The 21233-nt window shown below is 51.0% G+C and overlaps 1 protein-coding gene across 4 annotated transcripts in view; it reads left to right on the plus strand.

Moving 5' to 3' along the window:
* Positions 1-21233, plus strand: part of soga3a (SOGA family member 3a) — a 44975-nt gene that overhangs the window by 19800 nt on the left and 3942 nt on the right. For 3 of the 4 annotated variants that reach the window (XM_036937970.1, XM_036937958.1, XM_036937962.1), the window contains 3 exons: positions 838-1329; positions 1553-1635; positions 2489-4916. In XM_036937970.1, coding sequence (XP_036793865.1) covers positions 838-1329; positions 1553-1635; positions 2489-4916 — 3003 coding nt within the window. The remainder of the gene's footprint in view (positions 1-837; positions 1330-1552; positions 1636-2488; positions 4917-21233) is intronic. The other variant, XM_036937965.1, reaches the window with a different exon arrangement.

A 21233-nucleotide genomic window follows, 5' to 3' on the forward strand; every position in this document is an offset into this window, starting at 1 on the left:
GTCTTTTCCATCTACGGTGTCCACAGATCGATTTATAAAACGTGAAAATGTCTGTCGGGAAAAAACCCGGTACCAGAACTACGCAGGACTTTTACATCGAAGAGTTTGAAGCTTAAACATAATATTAACACTCACAGACCTGGAATGAGATTCTGTTTACTTCACGCCTTACAGATGTGAAATGTTGTGATTCTGCCCTAATGCATCGTGGGCAAGACCTGTGAAAGCATTTCCCACTGGCCACACACTGGTTGAATCCACATTGTTTCTAGTCGTCATTTCCCACTGGCCACACACTGGTTGAATCCACGTTGTTTCTAGTCGTCATTTCCCACTGGGCACACACTGGTTGAATCCACGTTGTTTCTAGTCGTCATTTCCCACTGGCCACACACTGGTTGAATCCACGTTGTTTCTAGTCGTCATTTCCCACTGGCCACACACTGGTTGAATCCACGTTGTTTCTAGTCGTCATTTCCCACTGTCCACACACTGGTTGAATCCACATTGTTTCTACATAATTTCCCACTGGGCTCACACTGGTTGAATCCACGTTGTGTCTACGTCATTTCCCACTGTCCACACACTGGTTGAATCCACGTTGTTTCTAGTCGTCATTTCCCACTGGCCACACACTGGTTGAATCCACGTTGTTTCTAGTCGTCATTTCCCACTGGGCACACACTGGTTGAATCCACGTTGTTTCTACATCATTTTCCACTGTCCACACACTGGTTGAATCCACGTTGTTTCTAGTCGTCATTTCCCACTGGGCACACACTGGTTGAATCCACGTTGTTTCCACATCATTTAAATGATATGACTCTCTCTTCCTAGATGTACAAGGAGGTGAAGGTGAGGCGCGAGGTATCTGGGGAGATGAGAGAACCTGTCGGAGAGATTACAGAGGAAGTCACCCTGAATGTCAGCGTACATACCACCAGCACAGGATCCAGCATGCTTAGCGACAACTCGACTTCCGACCCCCAGAGCAGCAGCAGCAGCCAATCAGAGCCCACCAACCAACGCGGCTCCTACCCCCGTCGTCACCGCAACGACGACTTCGCCGCCCACAGAAACCGGTCGGATCACCGTGGCGACAGAGGAAACCCCCGTAACTATGACGACTGTGTCGGTAACCAGGAAGTGGACATGGCGGAACTGGAGGCCATCCTGCGAGGGGTTGACAGAGACTCTCCCTCTAAAGGGGGTATGGTTAATGTCCGTCGCTCCTCCCACGGTGGATCTAGTGTAGGAGTGACCCACAACACAGGGATGATCTCCGGGACATGGAGTGACAAGATGGAGAATACTACAGCCCTCAATGCCGTGAGTCACCACAACGTTCTGTCGTCTATGGCTCCACCCTCTGAAGTCTATTTTGGTCTTTAGTAATGTACATCTCTCCTTCTCTCTCCCTACCTCCTCTACTCTCTCCCTCCCTTCTCTACTCTCTCTCTCCTTCTGTCTCCCTCTCTCCTCTCTCTCTCTCTCTCCTTCTCTCTCTCTCTCTCCTTCTCTCTCCTTCTGTCTCCCTCTCTCCTCTCTCTAGGCCCTGAAGGAGATAGCCCGTGTGAGTGAAGAGCTGTGTAGCTACCAGGATGAGATCAGCAGGAAGTCCGGAGGGGACAAGAGGTAAAACTATATCAACAAACTGTTCCCTGTATAGTGCACTACTTTTGACCATGGCCCATAGGGCCGAGTACTGGTTAGATCCAGCCAAGTGCCATAGGGCTCTGTATAGGGAATAGGGTTCCGTTTGGGATACAGTCACTGTCTACCGATGGCTGGATCTAACCAGTCCTCGGCTGGGAGCACCTTGGCACTTGGCTGGATCTAACCAGTACTCGGCTGGGAGCACCTTGGCACTTGGCTGGATCTAACCAGTTCTCGGTTGGGAACACCTTGGCACTTGGCTGGATCTAACCAGTACTCGGCTGGGAGCACCATGGCACTTGGCTGGATCTAACCAGTACTCGGCTGGGAGCACCATGGCACTTGGCTGGATCTAACCAGTACTCGGCTGGGAGCATCCTGGCACACGGCTGGATCTAACCAGTTCTCGGCTGGGAACACCATGGCACTTGACTGGATCTAACCCCTTCTCTGTGTTAAATACCTGGGATACACGCTGTGCTTTTTAAACTCTGCATCCAGAACTAAATGTTGCATTACGAACCACTGGTTCAAATACCAGGCATGCTTGGTCTGCTCCATTTGCCTTAGCAGCCACCAGTCATTATATGAAATACCTGAGAATCCTGGGACGCTGGCTGTGCTTTGTAACGGTATGGACTTCCTCTCTCTCTGTTCCGTCCTCTGCTCTAGGAGTCACTGTTTCAAATACCTGGGATGTTTGCTGGGCTTTGTGAGCCCATTCTGCTTGATCTCTCCTAGAGTTGAATTGTTTGAAATATCTTAGATGCTCGCTGTATTTTAGTAATGACCTTTTGCTTTCTCTCTGTGTTTTGATTCCCTCTGCCTTAAGGGGTCGAACCGAGTCCTCGTATTTCCCCGAGGTGGATCATGTTACGACCAGAGAGAGAATGGAGGACCCTGCCTTCAACCTGACGCAGCTGGTAGCTGACCTCAGGGCCCTGGAAGAGGAGAACTGGCTGTCCATCAGGAAGGACCCCACCAGGGGCCCCAGTCACCGCAAGGACCCCGACAGGGGCCCCAGTCACCTCAAGGAGCCCGACAGGGGCCCCAGTCACCTCAAGGAGCCCGCCAGGGGCCCCAGTCACCTCAAGGAGCCCACCAGGGGCCCCAGTCACCTCAAGGACCCCGCCTGGGGCCCCAGTCACCTCAAGGACCCCACCAGGGGCCCCAGTCACCTCAAGGACCCCACATCCAAGCCCTCTGAGAGGGAGAGAGAAGCACCTCCGCTCCCCCCTCTGCTGGTTCCTCCTCCTATCCCTCCTCGGACAACATCATGGTACCTCGCCAGCCCCTCCCCTGAACTACAACTACACGTCCCAGAATCCCTCAGTGGCTCAGGCAGGAAGTGCCACAGCCCCTGTCTCCTGTTAGACAGGAAGTGCAGCAGCAGCCCATCGATAGTGAGGAAGTTCGAGGCGATGCTGCAGGAGAACGAGGGGAAAGTTCTGACGGAGGCGGGGTTTACCACCTGTGCTGTTCCCGTTAACTCCCGTTGCAACGTGGGCTGTTGCCACAACCGCTGGTCCTTCGGCAGCAGCAAGTCGTCCACCTACGTGCCTGTCCAGAAGAGCCTGTCTGAAGTCAACATAGTGAGTGCTGCTGGGAAGGACTTGATCCACGACTACAGGCCCATTGAGAAACCTAGTCCTAGAAGTCCTAGAAGCCCTGAGAGAGAGAGTCATATACAACCTGGAAACAAAGACCTAACAGTTTCACACATCTGTCTTGACCTTACCTTAGAGTTACCCCCTCCAGGCTCCAACCCTCCAGGCTCCAACCCTCCAGGCTCCAACCCTCCAGACTCCAACCCTTCAGGCCACAGTAGGAATATGATGCTGGAACAGGCCACTGCTGAGTTTAACAGGACTCTCTTCCAGGCTGAGATGGGTCGAGGGATGGAGGACGATGATGTAGAGGACAGTTTTACATCAGCGGGTGTCTCTAAAAGGGGCATACCAGACGGTACGACGGTATGTGGCGAGGTCACACACGGGGTCGACAGGGAGACGAACTTTGACCTCCCGCCGCGGCACGCCACAGAGGTCAGACAGAAGGAGGTAATCTGTGACATCACAGCTCAGAAGCTGAGTTCAGGGATCAAACTGAGCCAGGCCCTGCCCCCAACTGACACTCATCCAGGGGTCACCGTCAGGACCTTTGACCCCCCTGCCACCTCTGACCTTTCACCCCAACGCCCAGAAGTTGCGTTTAGGAACATGCCTTCTAACCCGGCAACACGCTGCCCTGAGGTCAAACACAAAGCTGGACCCCCCAACAGCCTGTCTAAGCCCACACTGCACAGGTCCATCTCTAGTGAATACAAGCAGCCTGCCCAGACTACACACACGGCTCCAGGACCAGAGGTGAGTGCCAGTCCTAAGAGGGACATCACGGCCCAAGGAGCGAGGCCTCATTCCGTTAAGTCATGCCCAGCGCCCCAGCCTCCTACAAACCTCAGGCCGAAGCAGGTTGGGCAACCTGGGTGTCGCTCAACCACAACGCAGGACATCCTTAAAGCTGGATCTGTGGGGTCAGGACTCCGTGTGCCTGGGGGGTCAGGACTGCGTGTGCCTGGGGGGTCAGGACTCCGTGGTGTAATGAGCGACCAGCCCTGGAAGCCCTTGACTCTGGCTGCGTTACGTCCATCTGACTCCAGGTCTAATTACGGAGCTGTGGAGAGGATCCTGAAGAGCTATGAGAACACTGCCTGGAGCCAGCGGTACCAGAACCATACCCAACCCACTGAGTCCAGCCCTAACCCTGGTCTCAGTCCCAGCCCTAACCCTGGTCTCAGCCCCAGCCCTAACCCTGGTCTCAGCCCCAGCCCTAACCCTGGTCTCAGCCCCAGCCCTAACCCTGGTCTCAGCCCCAGCCCTAACCCTGGTCTCAGCCCCAGCCCTAACCCTGGACCCAGCCCTAACCCTGGTCTCAGCCCCAGCCCTAACCCTGGTCTCAGCCCCAGCCCTAACCCTGGTCTCAACCCCCGTCTCAGCCCCAGCCCTAACCCTGGACCCAGCCCCCGTCTCAGCCCCAGACCAAACCCTGGTCTCAGCCCTAGCCCTAACCCTGGTCCCAGCCCCAGCCCTAACCCTGGTCCCAGCCCCAGACAGGAAGAGGAACTCATGGATCTTCTGGAGGAGATGATGGACAAGGATTACTGGGATCAGTCAGGCCCTGCCTCTGGACACTCCTCCCACACACACTCTCACCACAGCCAGCTGACCAGCTCCCACAGAGAGACAAGGCTAACCATGCAGGTGGGTACAGCGTTAAAACGCAAACGCATGAATACACACACACACACACACACACACACACACACACACACACACACACCATTGTGTTTATTCTGTGGAATAGTTTGACTTGTTGATCAAACCTCTTCAGGCTCTCTAACACATTTAACTGGCAAAATCTGCATCCCAGAATGGTTCCTCTGGGTCCTGGTTAATGGTCCCCTAGTTCCTATGGGTCCTGGTTTATGGTCCCCTAGTTCCTATGGGTCCTGGTTAATGGTCCCCTAGTTCCTATGGGTCCTGGTTAATGGTCCCCTAGTTCCTATGGGTCCTGGTTAATGGTCCCCTAGTCCCTATGTGTCCTGGTTAATGGTCCCCTAGTTCCTATTGGTCCTGGTTAATGGTCCTCTAGTTCCTATGTGTCCTGGTTAATGGTCCCTATGGGTCCTGGTTGATGGTCCCCTAGTTCCTATGGGTCCTGGTTGATGGTCCCCTAGTTCCTATGGGTCCTGGTTGATGGTCCCCTAGTTCCTATGGGTCCTGGTTAATGGTCCCCTAGTTCCTATGGGTCCTGGTTAATGGTCCCCTAGTTCCTATGGGTCCTGGTTAATGGTCCCCTAGTTCCTATGGGTCCTGGTTTATGGTCCCCTAGTTCCTATGGGTCCTGGTTAATGGTCCCCTAGTTCCTATGGGTCCTGGTTAATGGTCCCCTAGTCCCTATGTGTCCTGGTTAATGGTCCCCTAGTTCCTATGGGTCCTGGTTAATGGTCCTCTAGTTCCTATGGGTCCTGGTTAATGGTCCCCTAGTTCCTCTGGGTCCTGGTTAATGGTCCCCTAGTTCCTATGTGTCCTGGTTAATGGTCCCTATGGGTCCTGGTTAATGGTCCCCTAGTTCCTATGTGTCCTGGTTAATGGTCCCTATGGGTCCTGGTTGATGGTCCCCTAGTTCCTATGGGTCCTGGTTGATGGTCCCCTAGTTCCTATGGGTCCTGGTTGATGGTCCCCTAGTTCCTATGGGTCCTGGTTGATGGTCCCCTAGTTCCTATGGGTCCTGGTTAATGGTCCCCTAGTTCCTATGGGTCCTGGTTAATGGTCCCCTAGTTCCTATGGGTCCTGGTTAATGGTCCCCTAGTCCCTATGTGTCCTGGTTAATGGTCCCCTAGTTCCTATGGGTCCTGGTTAATGGTCCCCTAGTTCCTATGGGTCCTGGTTTATGGTCCCCTAGTTCCTATGGGTCCTGGTTAATGGTCCCCTAGTTCCTATGGGTCCTGGTTAATGGTCCCCTAGTTCCTATGGGTCCTGGTTAATGGTCCCCTAGTCCCTATGTGTCCTGGTTAATGGTCCCCTAGTTCCTATGGGTCCTGGTTAATGGTCCTCTAGTTCCTATGTGTCCTGGTTAATGGTCCCTATGGGTCCTGGTTGATGGTCCCCTAGTTCCTATGGGTCCTGGTTGATGGTCCCCTAGTTCCTATGGGTCCTGGTTGATGGTCCCCTAGTTCCTATGGGTCCTGGTTAATGGTCCCCTAGTTCCTATGGGTCCTGGTTAATGGTCCCCTAGTTCCTATGGGTCCTGGTTAATGGTCCCCTAGTTCCTATGGGTCCTGGTTTATGGTCCCCTAGTTCCTATGGGTCCTGGTTAATGGTCCCCTAGTTCCTATGGGTCCTGGTTAATGGTCCCCTAGTCCCTATGTGTCCTGGTTAATGGTCCCCTAGTTCCTATGGGTCCTGGTTAATGGTCCTCTAGTTCCTATGGGTCCTGGTTAATGGTCCCCTAGTTCCTCTGGGTCCTGGTTAATGGTCCCCTAGTTCCTATGTGTCCTGGTTAATGGTCCCTATGGGTCCTGGTTAATGGTCCCCTAGTTCCTATGTGTCCTGGTTAATGGTCCCTATGGGTCCTGGTTGATGGTCCCCTAGTTCCTATGGGTCCTGGTTGATGGTCCCCTAGTTCCTATGGGTCCTGGTTGATGGTCCCCTAGTTCCTATGGGTCCTGGTTGATGGTCCCCTAGTTCCTATGGGTCCTGGTTGATGGTCCCCTAGTTCCTATGGGTCCTGGTTGATGGTCCCTATGGGTCCTGGTTGATGGTCCCCTAGTTCCTATGGGTCCTGGTTAATGGTCCCCTAGTTCCTATGTGTCCTGGTTAATGGTCCCTATGGGTCCTGGTTGATGGTCCCCTAGTTCCTATGGGTCCTGGTTGATGGTCCCCTAGTTCCTATGGGTCCTGGTTAATGGTCCCTTAGTCCTTAGTTCCTATGGGTCCTGGTTAATGGTCCCTTAGTTCCTATGGGTCCTGGTTAATGGTCCCTATGGGTCCTGGTTAATGTTCCCTATGGGTCCTGGTTAATGGTCCCTATGTGTCCTGGTTGACAGTAATACCATCCAGGGTTCCATTAATGGTCCCTATGGGTCCTGGTTAATGGTCCCTATGGGTCCTGGTTAATGGTCCCCTAGTTCCTATGGGTCCTGGTTAATGGTCCCCTAGTTCCTATGGGTCCTGGTTAATGGTCCCCTAGTTCCTATGGGTCCTGGTTGATGGTCCCCTAGTTCCTATGTGTCCTGGTTAATGGTCCCCTAGTTCCTATGTGTCCTGGTTAATGGTCCCCCAGTTCCTATGTGTCCTGGTTAATGGTCCCCTAGTTCCTATGGGTACTGGTTAATGGTCCCCTAGTTCCTATGGGTCCTGGTTGATGGTCCCCTAGTTCCTATGGGTCCTGGTTTATGGTCCCCTAGTTCCTATGGGTCCTGGTTAATGGTCCCCTAGTTCCTATGGGTCCTGGTTAATGGTCCCCTAGTTCCTATAGGTCCTGGTTGATGGTCCCCTAGTTCCTATGGGTCCTGGTTGATGGTCTCCTAGTTCCTATGGGTCCTGGTTAATGGTCCCTATGGGTCCTGGTTAATGGTTCCTATGGGTCCTGGTTAATGGTCCCCTAGTTCCTATGGGTCCTGGTTGATGGTAATACCATCCAGGGTTCCATTAATGGTCCCCTAGTTCCTCTGGGTCCTGGTTGATGGTCCCCTAGTTCCTATGTGTCCTGGTTAATGGTCCCCTAGTTCCTATGTGTCCTGGTTAATGGTCCCCTAGTTCCTATGGGTCCTGGTTGATGGTCCCCTAGTTCCTATGGGTCCATGTTAATGGTCCCCTAGTTCCTATGTGTCCTGGTTGATGGTCCCCTAGTTCCTATGGGTCCTGGTTGATGGTCCCCTAGTTCCTATGGGTCCTGGTTGATGGTCCCTATGGGTCCTGGTTGATGGTCCCCTAGTTCCTATGGGTCCTGGTTAATGGTCCCCTAGTTCCTATGTGTCCTGGTTAATGGTCCCTATGGGTCCTGGTTGATGGTCCCCTAGTTCCTATGGGTCCTGGTTGATGGTCCCCTAGTTCCTATGGGTCCTGGTTAATGGTCCCTTAGTCCTTAGTTCCTATGGGTCCTGGTTAATGGTCCCTTAGTTCCTATGGGTCCTGGTTAATGGTCCCTATGGGTCCTGGTTAATGTTCCCTATGGGTCCTGGTTAATGGTCCCTATGTGTCCTGGTTGACAGTAATACCATCCAGGGTTCCATTAATGGTCCCTATGGGTCCTGGTTAATGGTCCCTATGGGTCCTGGTTAATGGTCCCCTAGTTCCTATGGGTCCTGGTTAATGGTCCCCTAGTTCCTATGGGTCCTGGTTAATGGTCCCCTAGTTCCTATGGGTCCTGGTTGATGGTCCCCTAGTTCCTATGTGTCCTGGTTAATGGTCCCCTAGTTCCTATGTGTCCTGGTTAATGGTCCCCTAGTTCCTATGTGTCCTGGTTAATGGTCCCCTAGTTCCTATGGGTACTGGTTAATGGTCCCCTAGTTCCTATGGGTCCTGGTTGATGGTCCCCTAGTTCCTATGGGTCCTGGTTTATGGTCCCCTAGTTCCTATGGGTCCTGGTTAATGGTCCCCTAGTTCCTATGGGTCCTGGTTAATGGTCCCCTAGTTCCTATGGGTCCTGGTTGATGGTCCCCTAGTTCCTATGGGTCCTGGTTGATGGTCTCCTAGTTCCTATGGGTCCTGGTTAATGGTCCCTATGGGTCCTGGTTAATGGTTCCTATGGGTCCTGGTTAATGGTCCCCTAGTTCCTATGGGTCCTGGTTGATGGTAATACCATCCAGGGTTCCATTAATGGTCCCCTAGTTCCTCTGGGTCCTGGTTGATGGTCCCCTAGTTCCTATGTGTCCTGGTTAATGGTCCCCTAGTTCCTATGTGTCCTGGTTAATGGTCCCCTAGTTCCTATGGGTCCTGGTTGATGGTCCCCTAGTTCCTATGGGTCCATGTTAATGGTCCCCTAGTTCCTATGTGTCCTGGTTAATGGTCCCCTAGTTCCTATGGGTCCTGGTTGATGGTAATACCATCCAGGGTTCCATTAATGGTCCCCTAGTTCCTCTGGGTCCTGGTTGATGGTCCCCTAGTTCCTATGTGTCCTGGTTAATGGTCCCCTAGTTCCTATGTGTCCTGGTTAATGGTCCCCTAGTTCCTATGGGTCCTGGTTGATGGTCCCCTAGTTCCTATGGGTCCATGTTAATGGTCCCCTAGTTCCTATGGGTCCTGGTTGATGGTCCCCTAGTTCCTATGGGTCCTGGTTTATGGTCCCCTAGTTCCTATGGGTCCTGGTTAATGGTCCCCTAGTTCCTATGGGTCCTGGTTAATGGTCCCCTAGTTCCTATGGGTCCTGGTTGACGGTAGTACACTCCAGGTAAAAGGGGACCTCACACACATTCCGTTGTGAAATCCTCCCTGATTGTCCTAGTCTGAGGACAACAGCGCTGGGAATGGTGTTTATTTCGACTATGTGCAGAAGGACAGAGGCCAAAGCCTACTGGTTGGCTGCAATGTGGCCCATTTCACTTTTAACAGCCTTGTAACAAAGGAACCAAGAAGTAACTTGGCAGGAAGACACTCTAACCTCCAAATCCAACCGTTTCATCTTAAGTCTCTCACTCTCACTCTCACCCCCCCCTCTCTCTCTCTCGCTCTCACCCCCCCTCTCGCTCTCTCTCTCACTCTCACCCCCCCCCCCCCCCCCCCCCACCCCCTCTCTCGCTCTCTTGCTCCCCCTCTCTCTCTCTCACCCTAACTCTCAGTTGGAAGCGAAAGATTTCTGGTCCTGTGTTGTGTAATTACAGAAATATCTCCAGCCAGCCAGCTGCCTCTGAGCCCCCCCCCCAGACCACAGGAATGAAACCTCCCTTTAGATGAAACTGCTGTAATGTAATGCAAATGTTTCTGAAAGCATGAGAGTCAGTCAGTGATTAGCAGACCTATTAGATTGGTCATCAGAGAGAGAGAGAGAATGTAGTGGAACTAGAAGCTCAGAATGAGATGGTCATCAGAGAGAGAGAGAGAGAGAATGCAGTGGAACTAGAAGCTCAGAATGAGATGGTCATCAGAGAGAGAGGGAGAGAATGCAGTGGAACTAGAAGCTCAGAATGAGATGGTCATCAGAGAGAGAGGGAGAGAATGCAGTGGAACTAGAAGCTCAGAATGAGATGGTCATCACAGAGAGAGAGAGAGAATGCAGTGGAACTAGAAGCTCAGAATGAGATGGCCATCAGAGAGAGAGAGAGAATGTAGTGGAACTAGAAGCTCAGAATGAGATGGTCATCACAGAGAGAGAGAGAATGTAGTGGAACTAGAAGCTCAGAATGAGATGGTCATCAGAGAGAGAGAGAGAGAATGTAGTGGAACTAGAAGCTCAGAATGAGATGGCCATCAGAGAGAGAGAGAATGTAGTGGAACTAGAAGCTCAGAATGAGATGGTCATCAGAGAGAGAGAGAGAATGTAGTGGAACTAGAAGCTCAGAATGAGATGGCCATCAGAGAGAGAGAGAGAATGTAGTGGAACTAGAAGCTCAGAATGAGATGGTCATCACAGAGAGAGAGAGGATGTAGTGGAACTAGAAGCTCAGAATGAGATGGCCATCAGAGAGAGAGAGAGAATGTAGTGGAACTAGAAGCTCAGAATGAGATGGTCATCAGAGAGATAGAGAGAGAATGTAGTGGAACTAGAAGCTCAGAATGAGATGGCCATCAGAGAGAGAGAGAATGTAGTGGAACTAGAAGCTCAGAATGAGATGGTCATCAGAGAGAGAGAGAGAGAATGTAGTGGAACTAGAAGCTCAGAATGAGATGGCCATCAGAGAGAGAGAGAATGTAGTGGAACTAGAAGCTCAGAATGAGATGGTCATCAGAGAGAGAGAGAGAATGTAGTGGAACTAGAAGCTCAGAATGAGATGGCCATCAGAGAGAGAGAGAGAATGTAGTGGAACTAGAAGCTCAGAATGAGATGGTCATCAGAGAGAGAGAGAGAGAATGTAGTGGAACTAGAAGCTCAGAATGAGATGGTCATCAGAGAGAGAGGGAGAATGTAGTGGAACTAGAAGCTCAGAATGAGATGGTCATCAGAGAGAGAGAGAGAATGTAGTGGAACTAGAAGCTCAGAATGAGATGGTCATCAGAGAGAGAGAGAGAGAGAATGTAGTGGAACTAGAAGCTCAGAATGAGATGGTCATCAGAGAGAGAGAGAGAATGTAGTGGAACTAGAATCTCAGAATGAGATGGTCATCAGAGAGAGAGAGAGAATGTAGTGGAACTAGAAGCTCAGCATGAGATGGTCATCAGAGAGAGAGAGAGAGAGAATGTAGTGGAACTAGAAGCTCAGAATGAGATGGTCATCAGAGAGAGAGGGAGAATGTAGTGGAACTAGAAGCTCAGAATGAGATGGTCATCAGAGAGAGAGAGAGAATGTAGTGGAACTAGAAGCTCAGAATGAGATGGTCATCAGAGAGAGAGGGAGAATGTAGTGGAACTAGAAGCTCAGAATTAGATGGTCATCAGCGAGAGAGAGAGAATGTAGTGGAACTAGAAGCTCAGCATGAGATGGTCATCAGAGAGAGATAGAGAATGTAGTGGAACTAGAAGCTCAGAATGAGATGGTCATCAGAGAGAGAGGGAGAATGTAGTGGAACTAGAAGCTCAGAATTAGATGGTCATCAGAGAGAGAGAGAGAAAGTAGTGGAACTAGAAGCTCAGAATGAGATGGTCATCAGAGAGAGAGAGAGAGAGAGAATGTAGTGGAACTAGAAGCTCAGAATGAGATGGTCATCAGAGAGAGATAGAGAGAGAATGTAGTGGAACTAGAAGCTCAGAATGAGATGGTCATCAGAGAGAGAGAGAGAATGTAGTGGAACTAGAAGCTCAGAATGAGATGGTCATCAGAGAGAGAGAGAGAATGTAGTGGAACTAGAAGCTCAGAATGAGATGGTCATCAGAGAGAGAGGGAGAATGTAGTGGAACTAGAAGCTCAGAATTAGATGGTCATCAGAGAGAGAGAGAGAAAGTAGTGGAACTAGAAGCTCAGAATGAGATGGTCATCAGAGAGAGAGAGAGAGAGAGAATGTAGTGGAACTAGAAGCTCAGAATGAGATGGTCATCAGAGAGAGATAGAGAGAGAATGTAGTGGAACTAGAAGCTCAGAATGAGATGGTCATCAGAGAGAGAGAGAGAGAGAGAGAATGTAGTGGAACTAGAAGCTCAGAATTAGATGGTCATCGCTCTGACTGGAATATTTGCTCATGTCATCTTGATCGAGGACAGATTAGCGTTGGGTCTGTATGAGGCGCTGTCCTGCAGACCAAAAGCCTCATGGGTGGAATGTTATTCATATCTTTCATCATTTCATAAACATTTTTTTTTTTTTTTTAACTTGATGAAAATATGTTGTTTCTATGTCAGTTGTTTGTTATATTTCAGTCTTCTGTAATGTATAAACGACATTACTGCCTGCTATACGATGAGGGAGATGAGAGAGCTGTGGGTTGACAGACCACTACATTGCTGCCTGCTATACGATGAGGGAGATGAGAGAGCTGTGGGTTGGCAGACCACTACATTGCTGCCTGCTATATGATAAGGGAGATGAGAGAGCTGTGGGTTGACAGACCACTACATTACTGCCTGCTATACGATGAGGGAGATGAGAGAGCTGTGGGTTGACAGACCACTACATTGCTGCCTGCTATATGATGAGGGAGATGAGAGAGCTGTGGGTTGACAGACCACTACATTGCTGCCTGCTATATGATGAGGGAGATGAGAGAGCTGTGGGTTGGCAGACCACTACATTGCTGCCTGCTATATGATGAGGGAGATGAGAGAGCTGTGGGTTGGCAGACCACTACATTGCTGCCTGCTATATGATGAGGGAGATGAGAGAGCTGTGGGTTGGCAGACCACTACATTGCTGCCTGCTATATGATGAGGGAGATGAGAGAGCTGTGTGTTGGCAGACCACTACATTGCTGCCTGCTATATGATGAGGGAGATGAGAGAGCTGTGGGTTGGCAGACCACTACATTGCTGCCTGCTATATGATGAGGGAGCTGTGGGTTGGCAGACCACTACATTGCTGCCTGCTATATGATGAGAGAGATGAGAGAGCTGTGGGTTGGCAGACCACTACATTACTGCCTGCTATATGATGAGAGAGATGAGAGAGCTGTGGGTTGGCAGACCACTACATTGCTGCCTGCTATATGATGAGGGAGATGAGAGAGCTGTGGGTTGGCAGACCACTACATTGCTGCCTGCTATATGATGAGGGAGCTGTGGGTTGGCAGACCACTACATTGCTGCCTGCTATATGATGAGAGAGATGAGAGAGCTGTGGGTTGGCAGACCACTACATTACTGCCTGCTATATGATGAGGGAGCTGTGGGTTGGCAGACCACTACATTGCTGCCTGCTATATGATGAGGGAGATGAGGGAGCTGTGGGTTGGCAGACCACTACATTACTGCCTGGTATATGATGAGAGAGCTGTGGGTTGGCAGACCACTACATTGCTGCCTGCTATATGATGAGGGAGATGAGAGAGCTGTGGGTTGGCAGACCACTACATTGCTGCCTGCTATATGATGAGGGAGATGAGAGAGCTGTGGGTTGGCAGACCACTACATTACTGCCTGGTATATGATGAGAGAGCTGTGGGTTGGCAGACCACTACATTACTGCCTGGTATACGATGAGGGAGATGAGAGAGCTGTGGGTTGGCAGACCACTACATTACTGCCTGCTATATGATGAGAGAGCTGTGGGTTGGCAGACCACTACATTGCTGCCTGCTATATGATGAGGGAGCTGTGGGTTGGCAGACCACTACATTACTGCCTGCTATATGATGAGAGAGCTGTGGGTTGGCAGACCACTACATTGCTGCCTGCTATATGATGAGGGAGATGAGAGAGCTGTGGGTTGGCAGACCACTACATTGCTGCCTGCTATATGATGAGGGAGATGAGAGAGCTGTGGGTTGGCAGACCACTACATTGCTGCCTGCTATACGATGAGAGAGCTGTGGGTTGACAGACCACTACATTGCTGCCTGCTATATGATGAGGGAGATGAGAGAGCTGTGGGTTGGCAGACCACTACATTACTGCCTGCTATATGATGAGGGAGCTGTGGGTTGGCAGACCACTACATTGCTGCCTGCTATATGATGAGGGAGATGAGAGAGCTGTGTGTTGGCAGACCACTACATTGCTGCCTGCTATATGATGAGGGAGATGAGAGAGCTGTGGGTTGGCAGACCACTACATTGCTGCCTGCTATATGATGAGGGAGATGAGAGAGCTGTGGGTTGGCAGACCACTACATTGCTGCCTGCTATATGATAAGGGAGATGAGAGAGCTGTGGGTTGGCATACCACTACATTGCTGCCTGCTATATGATGAGAGAGATGAGAGAGCTGTGGGTTGGCAGACCACTACATTGCTGCCTGCTATATGATGAGAGAGCTGTGGGTTGGCAGACCACTACATTGCTGCCTGCTATATGATGAGAGATAGACAGAGAGCTGTGGGTTGGCAGACCACTACATTGCTGCCTGCTATATGATGAGGGAGATGAGAGAGCTGTGGGTTGGCAGACCACTACATTGCTGCCTGCTATATGATGAGGGAGCTGTGGGTTGGCAGACCACTACATTGCTGCCTGCTATATGATGAGGGAGCTGTGGGTTGGCAGACCACTACATTGCTGCCTGCTATAGGATGAGGGAGATGAGGGATCTGTGGGTTGGCAGACCACTACATTGCTGCCTGCTATATGATGAGAGAGCTGTGGGTTGGCAGACCACTACATTGCTGCCTGCTATATGATGAGAGAGCTGTGGGTTGGCAGACCACTACATTGCTGCCTGCTATATGATGAGGGAGATGAGAGATCTGTGGGTTGGCAGACCACTACATTGCTGCCTGCTATATGATGAGGGAGCTGTGGGTTGGCAGACCACTACATTGCTGCCTGCTATAGGATGAGGGAGATGAGGGAGCTGTGGGTTGGCAGACCACTACATTGCTGCCTGCTATATGATGAGGGAGATGAGGGAGCTGTGGGTTGGCAGACCACTACATTGCTGCCTGCTATATGATGAGGGAGATGAGAGAGCTGTGGGTTGGCAGACCACTACATTACTGCCTGCTATATGATGAGGGAGATGAGGGAGCTGTGGGTTGGCAGACCACTACATTGCTGCCTGCTATATGATGAGAGAGCTGTGGGTTGACAGACCACTACATTGCTGCCTGCTATATGATGAGGGAGATGAGAGAGCTGTGGGTTGGCAGACCACTACATTACTGCCTGCTATATGATGAGGGAGCTGTGGGTTGGCAGACCACTACATTGCTGCCTGCTATATGATGAGGGAGATGAGAGAGCTGTGGGTTGGCAGACCACTACATTGCTGCCTGCTATATGATGAGAGAGCTGTGGGTTGGCAGACCACTACATTGCTGCCTGCTATATGATGAGGGAGATGAGAGAGCTGTGGGTTGGCAGACCACTACATTGCTGCCTGCTATATGATGAGGGAGATGAGGGAGCTGTGGGTTGGCAGACCACTACATTGCTGCCTGCTATAGGATGAGGGACAGTGTCTGACAGACCACTACATTGCTGCCTGCTATAGGATGAGGGACAGTGTCTGACAGACCACTACATTGCTGCCTGCTATAGGATGAGGGACAGTGTCTGACAGACCACTACATTGCTGCCTGCTATATGATGAGGGAGCTGTGGGTTGGCAGGCCACTACATTGCTGCCTGCTATATGATGAGGGAGCTGTGGGTTGGCAGACCACTACATTGCTGCCTGCTATATGATGAGAGAGCTGTGGGTTGGCAGACCACTACATTGCTGCCTGCTATATGATGAGGGAGATGAGAGAGCTGTGGGTTGGCAGACCACTACATTGCTGCCTGCTATATGATGAGGGAGCTGTGGGTTGGCAGACCACTACATTGCTGCCTGCTATATGATGAGGGAGATGAGAGAGCTGTGGGTTGGCAGACCACTACATTGCTGCCTGCTATATGATGAGGGAGATGAGAGAGCTGTGGGTTGGCAGACCACTACATTGCTGCCTGCTATATGATGAGGGAGATGAGAGAGCTGTGGGTTGGCAGACCACTACATTGCTGCCTGCTATATGATGAGGGAGCTGTGGGTTGGCAGACCACTACATTGCTGCCTGCTATATGATGAGGGAGCTGTGGGTTGGCAGACCACTACATTGCTGCCTGCTATAGGATGAGGGAGATGAGGGATCTGTGGGTTGGCAGACCACTACATTGCTGCCTGCTATATGATGAGAGAGCTGTGGGTTGGCAGACCACTACATTGCTGCCTGCTATATGATGAGAGAGCTGTGGGTTGGCAGACCACTACATTGCTGCCTGCTATATGATGAGGGAGATGAGAGAGCTGTGGGTTGGCAGACCACTACATTGCTGCCTGCTATATGATGAGGGAGATGAGAGAGCTGTGGGTTGGCAGACCACTACATTGCTGCCTGCTATATGATGAGGGAGCTGTGGGTTGGCAGACCACTACATTGCTGCCTGCTATAGGATGAGGGAGATGAGGGAGCTGTGGGTTGGCAGACCACTACATTGCTGCCTGCTATATGATGAGGGAGATGAGGGAGCTGTGGGTTGGCAGACCACTACATTGCTGCCTGCTATATGATGAGGGAGATGAGAGAGCTGTGGGTTGGCAGACCACTACATTACTGCCTGCTATATGATGAGGGAGATGAGGGAGCTGTGGGTTGGCAGACCACTACATTGCTGCCTGCTATATGATGAGAGAGCTGTGGGTTGACAGACCACTACATTGCTGCCTGCTATATGATGAAGGAGATGAGAGAGCTGTGGGTTGGCAGACCACTACATTACTGCCTGCTATATGATGAGGGAGCTGTGGGTTGGCAGACCACTACATTGCTGCCTGCTATATGATGAGGGAGATGAGAGAGCTGTGGGTTGGCAGACCACTACATTGCTGCCTGCTATATGATGAGAGAGCTGTGGGTTGGCAGACCACTACATTGCTGCCTGCTATATGATGAGGGAGATGAGAGAGCTGTGGGTTGGCAGACCACTACATTGCTGCCTGCTATATGATGAGGGAGATGAGGGAGCTGTGGGTTGGCAGACCACTACATTGCTGCCTGCTATAGGATGAGGGACAGTGTCTGACAGACCACTACATTGCTGCCTGCTATAGGATGAGGGACAGTGTCTGACAGACCACTACATTGCTGCTTGCTATAGGATGAGGGACAGTGTCTGACAGACCACTACATTGCTGCCTGCTATAGGATGAGGGACAGTGTCTGACAGACCACTACATTGCTGCCTGCTATAGGATGAGGGACAGTGTCTGACAGACCACTACATTGCTGCCTGCTATATGATGAGGGAGCTGTGGGTTGGCAGACCACTACATTGCTGCCTGCTATATGATGAGGGAGCTGTGGGTTGGCAGACCACTACATTGCTGCCTGCTATATGATGAGAGAGCTGTGGGTTGGCAGACCACTACATTGCTGCCTGCTATATGATGAGGGAGATGAGAGAGCTGTGGGTTGGCAGACCACTACATTGCTGCCTGCTATATGATGAGGGAGCTGTGGGTTGGCAGACCACTACATTGCTGCCTGCTATATGATGAGGGAGATGAGAGAGCTGTGGGTTGGCAGACCACTACATTGCTGCCTGCTATATGATGAGGGAGCTGTGGGTTGGCAGACCACTACATTGCTGCCTGCTATAGGATGAGGGAGATGAGGGAGCTGTGGGTTGGCAGACCACTACATTGCTGCCTGCTATATGATGAGGGAGATGAGGGAGCTGTGGGTTGGCAGACCACTACATTGCTGCCTGCTATATGATGAGGGAGATGAGAGAGCTGTGGGTTGGCAGACCACTACATTACTGCCTGCTATATGATGAGGGAGATGAGGGAGCTGTGGGTTGGCAGACCACTACATTGCTGCCTGCTATATGATGAGGGAGATGAGAGAGCTGTGGGTTGGCAGACCACTACATTGCTGCCTGCTATATGATGAGAGAGATGAGAGAGCTGTGGGTTGGCAGACCACTACATTGCTGCCTGCTATATGATGAGGGAGCTGTGGGTTGGCAGACCACTACATTACTGCCTGCTATATGATGAGGGAGCTGTGGGTTGACAGACCACTACATTGCTGCCTGCTATATGATGAGGGAGATGAGAGAGCTGTGGGTTGGCAGACCACTACATTGCTGCCTGCTATATGATGAGGGAGATGAGGGAGCTGTGGGTTGGCAGACCACTACATTGCTGCCTGCTATATGATGAGAGAGATGAGAGAGCTGTGGGTTGGCAGACCACTACATTGCTGCCTGCTATATGATGAGAGAGCTGTGGGTTGGCAGACCACTACATTGCTGCCTGCTATATGATGAGAGATAGACAGAGAGCTGTGGGTTGGCAGACCACTACATTGCTGCCTGCTATAGGATGAGGGAGATGAGGGATCTGTGGGTTGGCAGACCACTACATTGCTGCCTGCTATATGATGAGAGAGCTGTGGGTTGGCAGACCACTACATTGCTGCCTGCTATATGATGAGAGAGCTGTGGGTTGGCAGACCACTACATTGCTGCCTGCCATAAGATGAGGGAGATGAGAGAGCTGTGGGTTGGCAGACCACTACATTGCTGCCTGCTATATGATGAGAGAGCTGTGGGTTGACAGACCACTACATTGCTGCCTGCTATAGGATGAGAGAGCTGTGGGTTGGCAGACCACTACATTGCTGCCTGCTATATGATGAGGGAGATGAGAGAGCTGTGGGTTGGCAGACCACTACATTGCTGCCTGCTATAGGATGAGGGACAGTGTCTGACAGACCACTACATTGCTGCCTGCTATAGGATGAGGGACAGTGTCTGACAGACCACTACATTGCTGCCTGCTATAGGATGAGGGACAGTGTCTGACAGACCACTACATTGCTGCCTGCTATAGGATGAGAGAGATGAGAGAGCTGTGGGTTGGCAGACCACTACATTGCTGCCTGCTATATGATGAGGGAGATGAGAGAGCTGTGGGTTGGCAGACCACTACATTGCTGCCTGCTATATGATGAGGGAGATGAGAGAGCTGTGGGTTGGCAGACCACTACATTACTGCCTGCTATATGATGAGAGAGATGAGAGAGCTGTGGGTTGACAGACCACTACATTACTGCCTGCTATATGATGAGGGAGATGAGGGAGCTGTGGGTTGGCAGACCACTACATTACTGCCTGCTATATGATGAGAGAGATGAGAGAGCTGTGGGTTGGCAGACCACTACATTGCTGCCTGCTATATGATGAGAGAGCTGTGGGTTGACAGACCACTACATTACTGCCTGCTATAGGATGAGAGAGCTGTGGGTTGGCAGACCACTACATTGCTGCCTGCTATATGATGAGAGAGATGAGAGAGCTGTGGGTTGGCAGACCACTACATTGCTGCCTGCTATATGATGAGGGAGATGAGAGAGCTGTGGGTTGGCAGACCACTACATTGCTGCCTGCTATATGATGAGGGAGATGAGAGAGCTGTGGGTTGACAGACCACTACATTGCTGCCTGCTATATGATGAGAGAGCTGTGGGTTGGCAGACCACTACATTGCTGCCTGCTATATGATGAGAGAGCTGTGGGTTGACAGACCACTACATTGCTGCCTGCTATATGATGAGAGAGATGAGAGAGCTGTGGGTTGGCAGACCACTACATTGCTGCCTGCTATATGATGAGAGAGCTGTGGGTTGGCAGACCACTACATTGCTGCCTGCTATATGATGAGAGAGATGAGAGAGCTGTGGGTTGACAGACCACTACATTACTGCCTGCTATATGATGAGGGAGATGAGAGAGCTGTGGGTTGGCAGACCACTACATTACTGCCTGCTATATGATGAGGGAGATGAGAGAGCTGTGGGTTGGCAGACCACTACATTGCTGCCTGCTATATGATGAGGGAGATGAGAGAGCTGTGGGTTGGCAGACCACTACATTGCTGCCTGCTATATGATGAGGGAGATGAGAGAGCTGTGGGTTGGCAGACCACTACATTGCTGCCTGCTATATGATGAGGGAGATGAGAGAGCTGTGGGTTGGCAGACCACTACATTGCTGCCTGCTATATGATGAGAGAGCTGTGGGTTGGCAGACCACTACATTGCTGCCTGCTATATGATGAGGGAGATGAGAGAGCTGTGGGTTGACAGACCACTACATTACTGCCTGCTATATGATGAGGGAGATGAGAGAGCTGTGGGTTGGCAGACCACTACATTGCTGCCTGCTATATGATGAGGGAGATGAGGGAGCTGTGGGTTGGCAGACCACTACATTGCTGCCTGCTATATGATGAGGGAGATGAGGGAGCTGTGGGTTGGCAGACCACTACATTGCTGCCTGCTATATGATGAGGGAGATGAGAGAGCTGTGGGTTGGCAGACCACTACATTGCTGCCTGCTATATGATGAGGGAGATGAGAGAGCTGTGGGTTGGCAGACCACTACATTGCTGCCTGCTATATGATGAGGGAGATGAGAGAGCTGTGGGTTGGCAGACCACTACATTGCTGCCTGCTATATGATGAGGGAGATGAGAGAGCTGTGGGTTGGCAGACCACTACATTACTGCCTGCTATATGATGAGGGAGATGAGAGAGCTGTGGGTTGGCAGACCACTACATTGCTGCCTGCTATAGGATGAGGGACAGTGTCTGACAGACCACTACATTGCTGCCTGCTATAGGATGAGAGACAGTGTCTGACAGACCAATCAACCTGCACATGTCCTCTACTGTATACTTGTTGTTATTGTTGAATGTCTTGTTGTTTTGACCCTTGGCTGTTGTTGTTACTGTTGTCCCGGTGACCATTTGATTCTTATTATCTTAATAATGTAAATATCCAAAGTTAA

This window comes from Oncorhynchus mykiss, chromosome 2 (assembly GCF_013265735.2).
Source record: "Oncorhynchus mykiss isolate Arlee chromosome 2, USDA_OmykA_1.1, whole genome shotgun sequence".
Lineage (NCBI taxonomy): Eukaryota > Metazoa > Chordata > Actinopteri > Salmoniformes > Salmonidae > Oncorhynchus > Oncorhynchus mykiss.